This window comes from Populus euphratica, unplaced genomic scaffold (assembly GCF_000495115.2).
Source record: "Populus euphratica unplaced genomic scaffold, PopEup_1.0 scaffold267.1, whole genome shotgun sequence".
Taxonomy (NCBI): Eukaryota; Viridiplantae; Streptophyta; class Magnoliopsida; order Malpighiales; family Salicaceae; genus Populus; species Populus euphratica.
In genome coordinates this window covers 441,982-451,200 of record NW_011500049.1, presented here as the reverse complement: position 1 = coordinate 451,200, position 9,219 = coordinate 441,982, and the positions used below count along the sequence as shown (strand labels likewise).

At 33.0% G+C, this 9,219-nt stretch overlaps 1 protein-coding gene across 4 annotated transcripts in view; it reads right to left on the bottom strand.

Annotated features, from left to right (window-relative positions):
- Positions 1-2,308: 2,308 nt before the first annotated feature.
- LOC105107627 (putative disease resistance protein RGA4) overlaps positions 2,309-9,219 on the bottom strand; it is a 14,915-nt gene continuing 8,004 nt past the window's right edge. Inside the window, exons 2-3 of one of the 4 annotated variants that reach the window (XM_011001629.1) lie at positions 3,593-7,204; positions 2,309-2,779 (exon numbers count right to left, since the gene is read on the bottom strand). In XM_011001629.1, coding sequence (XP_010999931.1) covers positions 2,751-2,779; positions 3,593-7,204 — 3,641 coding nt within the window. In that variant the 3' untranslated portion in view covers positions 2,309-2,750. Of the gene's footprint in view, positions 2,784-3,519; positions 7,205-9,219 lie in introns of those variants that run through there. The other 3 variants (XM_011001628.1, XM_011001630.1, XM_011001627.1) reach the window with 3 other exon arrangements.

Below are 9,219 nucleotides of genomic sequence, written 5' to 3'. Positions count from 1 at the left end.
CTCGCACTCTTTTACCTTTTTCATAGCTGTTACTTTAAGTACCCCCCTCCTTTACTCAATCCTTAACCATCTTTCTTTTAAGTTTGCTTCTACACAGTTGTTATGCTCCCAACCTCCATTTTTACTCTGGAAGCAGTTCCTTTTTTGTGTTTTTTTTTCTTGCTGCAGTTGTTTTCTCTTATACATTGTGCTTGCACTCTTTTACCCTTTTTGTTTTTTGTCCAACATTTCGTTTCATTTTGCTGGCTCAGCACCCTATTCATCACTAGATTTATGACTTTGCAAGGTGCTGTTCATGTTGGTCCTCTGTTAGCAATCTCGGCCCTATAATCAGGTTTTTTAAGAGGCCTTTATTCTTCTTGTTCTCAAGGACTGCGTCAAATGTGTCAAATGTATGGAAGGTTAATATTCTAAAATATTTTTTTTAGTTTGTGTTAATCTACTCAACACGTGGATAATTGCCTACTTAGCTACAAAATGAAATAATCTTAATAAGTATCTATAAAGATATATAATGTACAAAAATTGAAGCTAGCTATAGAGAAGAAAGACTCATAGAATTATGTATATGTTGAATGCTACTTAGGATACATGTGGACCGTATTCAAATTCAAAGTTATACTAAAATTGCTAAATTATACTCATCTGCAGAAAGATTGTTAAAGGAAAAAAAGATATATGCACAACATGATGGGAAATTAAGAGACTTATTGAATGTATGTATTTTACTTTTGTTATATAATAATTAATTATTATATAAAAAAAGACCTATAATAATTTTGTATCAAATAAACGAAAGAAAAAAAAGATAAATGCACTAAGACAATGATAGACAGAAAAAAAGACCTATAATAATTAATTTTCTTTACTTCTACTGTTCTCCTCTATTTTTAGTTTAAATTCCAAAACCACCAACACAAAAGGAAAGAAACATGAAGGAAGAGATAAAGAAGGGAGACAGAGTACCAGTAATTTCGATTCTTCCATTGATGTTAAGCCCACCAGAGCTTAATTTATACATCATACAATCCCACCAATGTGAAAGAAAAATACAGGAAACTTACCGATCACAATATATTCATCAGCTAAAGAACATAATTCCAGAACTTTTAATTATGATCTTCAGCCATTATATATATGAATACAACCTTATTAGCATATATCTATTAGTGATCTCGTTATATTTTTTTATAGTTTTTGGTACTTCATTTTTATGTTAGCAATTTGTTCTGCAATTTTCTTGTATCGAAATACTTGTGGTTATGTTTCAGGTAGTGTAGTTATAAAGCCTCAGTTCTTGAAATTGTGAATTGTGATCTAATCAGTTAGTCATCCCTGTTCCTAAGCAATAACCCCTCTCGTTGGAGTGATCGATATACTTTGTGAAGTGAATTTAATCTGCCAATTCAAGTATCTTTGTGCATTTTGGTGATTTTGGTTGTTCATTCCTCCAGTTCTTTTTTGGAACCATTATTTGCAGCATTTTTTCTTCAAAACTATTTTATGCTTTGAGCTCAACAAGAAGCTTTAAACCAAATTTATATTTGGAGGATCCACATTCCAGAGAAGCTTCTTCAACTTGCTCTAATAAAAAAAAATATCAATATATATTATAGCTAACATGGTGTTAGTCATTGAAAGATAAACATGGTGTTAGATAGCTAACATGAGGTTCTTACAACAGTTAAAATAGCTAACATGGTGTTAGTCATTGAAAGATAAACAACGCTAAAATTCAAAATGGTTGGAGTTAGATAATATATTATCAATATATAATTTATCAATATATATTTTATATATAAACTAGAGCCAAGCTTGCCTTTTTCTTTTTTCTTTTTCTTTTTAAAATCTTGGGGTCAACTAAAGAGTGTTTTTAGCTTTAATAGTATTTGCTACTAAAAAGTGATTCGATGGCAATCTAAGTAATGATCTTATTGGTTATTAAATGAAATTAGCTAAGTTAAAATTGGTTAGGCAAGAAATGATTAGGTAATTTTTTTTTTTAAAAAGTAAAAGTCTAATAACATTTTAAATTATTGACTTCATGGTTATAATTTTTCAATTTTAACAAATCATCGTTAAATTCATATTTATATAAAGTATTTAATTTTAAGATATATACTTGCAGGTCAGAAGCTTTTCAATAGAAAATCTTGAAATTTCTGCAACTAATTGAAGTCCGAATAGACTTTGTGAAATCAACCATATTTTTATCATATAGCTTTTATGCCTTATTTTAGATATTCAAGTACTTAAAGAGAAAACAATATATAGAGAGAGAGAGATCAAGGAAGATAACCGTGAATTATGAATTAATAACAACATATTATGTAATATGAAGGTAGATTTACAAGACAAAAAGTACAATAATTCTTCAGAAATTTGGAGTACATCAGCATAATCATCTATTCAGTAAGAACATTGTTCTTTCTACAATTACAAAATTCAGCTTTGAAATTCTCTTCCTGCCCAAGAACATCTACATATATAACCTCATAAAAAACGAATCCTTTAAAGTTAAATAACAAAATCAAATATAAGATAATAGAAGTTACACATACGAATTCACATCCATATCTATATTAAGCTCTTCTATCTTGGTGATAAGCTGCCTGCTCCATCCATTTTCTTACATTTTGACAAATATACTTATCTCATAAAGATACGAGAAAATTGTGCGGGTCACACATATATCTAGCCTGACAAACATTATTCTGAATAAGCTTCAAATAACCATTCCATGGCTTCCTTCAGTCTTTGAGGTCCGAGTCTTCGAGGTCTTGCTGCACATATGATAGTTAAAATAGCCAACTTGGTATTAGTTTTGGAAATATAAACAACGCTAAACTACAAAATGCAGAATGAATCAACTGATCGAGTAGAGAAAAAAATATCAGGAAAATGGGATGGCTTCATAGTTTCTAAAAATATTATGATTTATGTTGAAAGTAGCTTTAGCTGTGTAGGAAGCATATTCAATTCAATGAATACAATAAATAAAAAAAACAAATTCCACTATAAAAATCAATGAAAAAATCATTATCTAAGAAATTTCTAAAATACCTTTTCAATAGTTTAACTACCTTCAAAAAATAATGTTCTTAATCACCACTGAAATTTATATTTTAAATCAATCCTATCACTACTTATCTAAGTTAACATTTGACTTTTTTAAAAATAAAAAAAACTTTTACTTGTATTGGTTGGAGTTAGATAATACATTATAAATATATAATTTATTAATTTATATTTTATATAAACTGGAGCCAAGTTTGCCCTTTTCTTTTCTAAATATTGGGGTCGATTAAAGAGTGTTTTTAGCTCTAAAAAGTGATTGGTTAGTAATCTCACTAATAATCTTATTGGTTTTTATTAAATGAAATTAGCTCAGTTAAAAAGTGATTGGCGTACGCAAGAAATGATTAGGCAATTTTTATTTTTATGTTCTTGCGAGAATTAAAGTAAAAGTCATTATCATTAAATTTGTAATTTTTAACAAATATAGGTTAAATATTATACCTTTAATCGTATTTGTAATCTCACTAATAATCTTATTGGTTATTATTAAATGACATGAAATTTAAATCCCAACTTACCTGTACAAGTGTACCCTCTATCTTGATTGATGGGATATGAGAAATCTTGGGCCACTCACAGCCATTCTCCTTTCTACAATTTGCCGAGAGATGTGGACATCCATAAATCTCCAAACGTTTTAATTTGGGGAGGCGTTGAATGGCTGCTGAGCTTGGCAGATACTTAAGATTGTAGCAATTCCAAATAGTAAGAGATTGAAGAAAAGAAAGGTTGGCCAACCATTCTGGCAATGCTTCCTCAAATTCCCATCTGTTGAAACCACTTATATGCAATGTCTCGAGGGCAGTGAGGTGTTGAAGTTGGTGTGGTACTCTCTTAAGTTTATCCCATCCATATATGAATAGGGATTTGAGGGACCCACTCAAGTGTTGAATTGAGTTTGTAAGTCCTGTAGGAAAAGCCTCCAGCTCCTTTGAGAAACCACCGATTCTCAGTTCCTTCAGTTGGGTGAGGCTGCCTAAGCAATCATCCTCTGGGCTATCACTCAAACTCCGAAACCAACTGATTTCTAAATAAACAAGAGAACGCAATTGTCGTAAACCATCCCAATCAATACGGTTGAGCCTCTCACAATACATTATCTTTAATCTTCGAAGCGAAGACAATTCTTGTAAATCACTGATATGGATAAGCTCACTACAAAACAATATCTGCAATTCCTCTAGAGATGCGCAATATTGTAGTCCGCTTGGAAGAGCTCCCAATTTACACCCCAAAATATCTAATTTCTTCAAAGAATATTTCAATTCTCGGAAATCACCAGCAATTGCGATCAACTCACCGCACCACCGTATGCTCATTTCAACTAGAGTTGTGCAGTGTTGTACGCTTGGAATGGATGTCAGCTTTGAACAGCTACGCATCCTTAAAATTTGAAGAGATGTGAAGCCACGAAACTCACCAGACAAATATTTCAGTTCCTCACATCCTATAATTTCAAATCGTACAAGAGATGAAAAAACACATAGCGGAATGCTTTCCAACTTGCCACACTTCTTAATGCGCAACCCTTCAAGACGAGGAAATACTGCACCGACTTCTCCACCCGGTAACATCCATTCTTTAAGACCTTCCATACTGGATAGAGTGAGTTCTTTTAGTGCTGGAAACAGAAATCCTGCGCTGTCACTGCTGCTATAAAACTCATTGCCTATACATTTCACAGTAGGCATTCCATTCATCTCTAGAATCTTCAGGCGAGGAAGACATCCAAGTGTTGGGAGTTGCTTCAACTTGCTGCAGCCATTCAATCTCAGCACCATCAGACTATTGAGTTGCAATATCCATGATGAGAAATTTTCACCTCCATAACCCTCAATTGTCAAGCTTCTTATGTCTGGGTGAGGCTGCAGGCCTTCCAGCACATCCTCGCTATTGACAATGCTGTTGCCTTCATCATCACTCCATTCAAACACCAATTTGTGCATTCTTTTTTCACGCAGTTCTGCCTTCTCAGCTTCTTCTCTGTCTCTCACTTGCTCAAGCTTGCTTATCTGCAATTCTCCTCTTAGTTCATTAAAACATCCCAGCTCTTCAACCATATGATCTGGACCCAGAGCAAATAAAGGCAGAGTTTGAAGGCGTGTTAAGAGTCTCACCTCAGCTGGCACTAGCTTTGGATCATCAAAATGAAGATGTCTCAAGCTCACTAAATTCCTCATTTTCTTGGGAAGTTTTTCTAGTGACTTGCAATCAGTGAATCTTAATGTTTCCAAATGGTAGAGCTCGGTGATGGATTCCGGCAATGCTCTGATAGCAGTATCCGAGACATCAAGATATCTCAAATGTCTCAGCTTGCAAATCGAATCTGGTAACTCTGTGATACCAGACCCTCGCAATTTGAGAGTTCTCAAGCTTTTGAATTTCCAAGATCCATTCAATACATCAACCATTGAGAAAACAGTTCGCAATTTTCTAGCATCAACCGCTGTTAATGCTGCCTCATCATCCCCACGAGACATGCGATTTAGATGACGAATATGAGATGCACCATCAACAGCCGAATCCTCCTCCAGATTTAACACTTCTGATTTTGAGACCTGCAATGCAAGATCATGCACAAGATCATGCATCTTGCAGCTTGTTACGATCTCACACTCATTCCTTTCAACATCTTGGAAAAAGGAATTTGCAAGCAAGTCATTGAAACACTTGTTGCCTTCGTCTTCCATCCTCCCATTTGATGGCCTGAGAAAACCTTCAGCCATCCAAAGTTGAATGAGCTCTTCCCTTTCAATTTTAAAATCTTTAGGAAAAATAGAACAGTATGCAAAACATTTTTTCAGTGATGGCGATGACAGGTGATCAAAACTGAGTCTCAATATGCGCATAGCCTTATCTCCATCCGGAGAATCCCAAAATCTACTGTTTAGAATTGACCGCCACTGTTCTGCCTGCTTTCCGTGAAGAGTTAGTCCGAAAACTTTAGCAAGTAATGGAACACCTCCACATTTCTTTGCAATCTCTTTTCCAATAGACTCGATGCCTGAAGGTATTGTTTCTCCTCCACCCCTGCTCACCTTTTGCTTGATAATGGACCAACAGTGATCATCTGAAAGTCTCCCTGGCTCGTGCTGAATCCCCCGAGAAGTCCCCATCATGTCTGCTACTTTCTTACTGCGGGTTGTAACAACAACAGCATTCCCATTTTTGCTGTTAATTTTTAACAGTTGCTCCTTCAAATCATCCCACTTATCAGGGTCTTCATTCCACACATCATCAAGAACAAGAAGAAATGTTTTCTTTTCCAGCTCTTTCTTCAGGTTCTCAATTATTGCATCAATAGAGGTGCCCAACCAGCTACCAGTAGATTTATTATTCTGTTGCAGCATCTCTCCTAAAATCCTCCTTTTACTATAATCATTAGAAACACAAACCCATATTGTTACATCAAAAAGCTTTTTCTCCCTCGCTACTTGACAAACTTTTTTTGCTATCGTAGTCTTTCCGAGGCCACCCATCCCCACTATAGGGACAGCAGATAGAACTTGTTGATCAGTCGAGCCAATCAGCAATTGCATAACTTCAGAGACATCATCCTCCCTTCCTACGACAACTTCCGAGCTTTCAAGCAAGGAATCTGTCTCTCGGTCTATATCCCGGATAACTTCAGGAGCACTCTCTACATGTAGAGATGCAATTCCCAGCCCAAAGCCAATTGCAAGTTTCTGAATCTCAACCAGTGATCCATTGATCTCCTTAACTTTGTGACCCATATTCAGACGGAATGCAACAGGGTTGTGCAGTGGAAAGCAGTTACGTACCTTTCCCTTCTTTTGGTCTTTTCGGAGAATCTCATAAGCAAACTCGTCTAGAACATCTTCAGCATCGTAAGCTACATCTTGTAGCTTCTCCAGCCAAAGCTTCGCAGACTCGTCTGTTACGGGCCTTCTGGCTGCATGTTGGAGCACAGCTTTGATCATGGTCACGGACTGCATGAGCTTTTGTAGCTGTCCTTCCAATCCCCAGGCAAGTCTGATCCCTTCAGAAGCTATGGAAATGACCCTTGTCAAAGTCTCCTCCATGGCAAACGTAAGAAAAAGCTCTGCTGCCATGTTCTCTTGTTTTCTTTGGGAAATCAAGGAAGAAAGATTGAGCAAAAGAGAGAAGAAAAAGTTGTGAAATAGAGATGAAATGAAGTGCGTTTTGGAATGGGGAGATGCATTCAACTTGAAAGCAGAGGGTCCCTCCCTCGCTGTATCAATTAATTGATTGCAGCTAGCAGCATCTTCCACGAACCACTGCTGTCAAATTAGTCATGCAAAGGCGAAGAAAATGACCCTACCTTCATATCTTGGGTGTCCATATCCATCAAGCCTGTAGACAACTTGAAAGCAGAGGGTCCCTCCCTCTCCCTATATTCCCTTGACACGCACAAATGGACAATGAATCTAAGAAAGTAGTGTCAGTACATAGACTTCGGTTGTGTGTGAGATTAGTATTGAAGCTATATTTTTAAAATTTTCGAATTTTTTTATTTAAAATTAAATTTTATTATATTTTTATATGGTTTTAATATATTAACATTAAATTTGTTGAGCCATTTATTATGTTACAGCTCTGATTGCTTTAGGGATAATTAATATAATTTGTGAACTCAGTGATTGCTCGTTTCCTTCCTTCCTTTTAAGAGGAGAAAATTACTCTACATATTGCTTTTTTTTCAACCGTAGTTTTCAAGTATCTTAATACTAACTTGAACACCCAAAATATTAGTCAATAAAAACTTAAAAATAATTAGAGGATTTTTATTATAATTGATTTAATAACTAAAAAGTCCAACATTTAATAATTTAATGTTACAACTTTATCACCAAATTATGAAAAACAAATCCCCTAATTTCTCTCTTTTTGCCATAACTCATCTTCATCTTCTCCCCTCTAGTTCCTAGCCTCCAAGCCATCGTAGAAAAAGAAATTTCAGAAAGTCCAGTCAACCCTATGGAACCAAAAACATTTAACAATAAAAACCTGTTGCTTATCATTTTCATTTTATTTTCACATAAAAAGATAAAATAAATTTGAATGATAATAAAAATAAATAGGTCTTTATTTATTTTTTTTGCCAATAAAAAGTTAAAAATAAAATGAAATATTTAAGATATTTTATCATAAATATAATATTCTATAAATAAAAATTAATCAATAAAATAATAATATGTTGCATTTTCCAAAGATATGGGTAATCCTATAAATCTTGAAAAAACAAGAGCGTCTCATTTTAGATGTAGAGAGGAACATAATTCTACTGGGGATAAAATCTTTTCCTTAAAACAAGCTATTTAAGCAATAAATCAAGGCTAAATGTTTAATATATTTTTTTAATAACACTTTAAAAACAAATCAAAATATTCCTTAAAGTATTCATTTCGTTTGTTTGCTAGAAAATAATTTACTTTTAAAAAGTAAATTATTTTCTAAATTTTAATAGTGTAATGAAAAATATTTTTTAATGTTTAATTACACTATAGAAAATGAGCTGAAAAATAACTTATTAATATTTTATTTTTTTCAAATTTATTAAAATAATAAGGAATAAATCTTACAAATTAAAAAGTTGAATGAATTAAAAAGTTGAATGAGAATGAAATTGAAAAAAAAATATAATTTCATAAATTATTTCAGATAAAATAAATAATAATCAAAATAATAGAGATCAAATCTAAAAAATAAAAAAAAGAAGAAATTAAAATTATAATAATTAATATTTTATAAATTATTTCAAATAAAATAAGTAATAATCAAAAGAATAAAGACCAAATTTACTAGATAAAAAATTTCAATTAAAAAATAATAGGGGAAAAGTAAATAATAATTATAAAAATGAGGACCAGAGTTAATATAAAAACAAATTATAAGGAATGAAATTGTAAAACAAAGTTAAATTTTCCTTTACTAGAAAGTATTTTCCGTTGACCAACTTTTCTAATATCAAATAAATACAAGAAAGTTTGGAAAGTGATTTCTCGGAAACCACTTTCTGAAAAACAAACATAATAAAAAAGAAAAACACTTTCTTGAAAATCAAGTCAAATTTTTTTAACTGAAAAGTGTTTTTTGTTGATTAATTTTTTTAATAATAAAAAAAAATTAAAAAATAATTTTCAGAAACAAACGCATCGT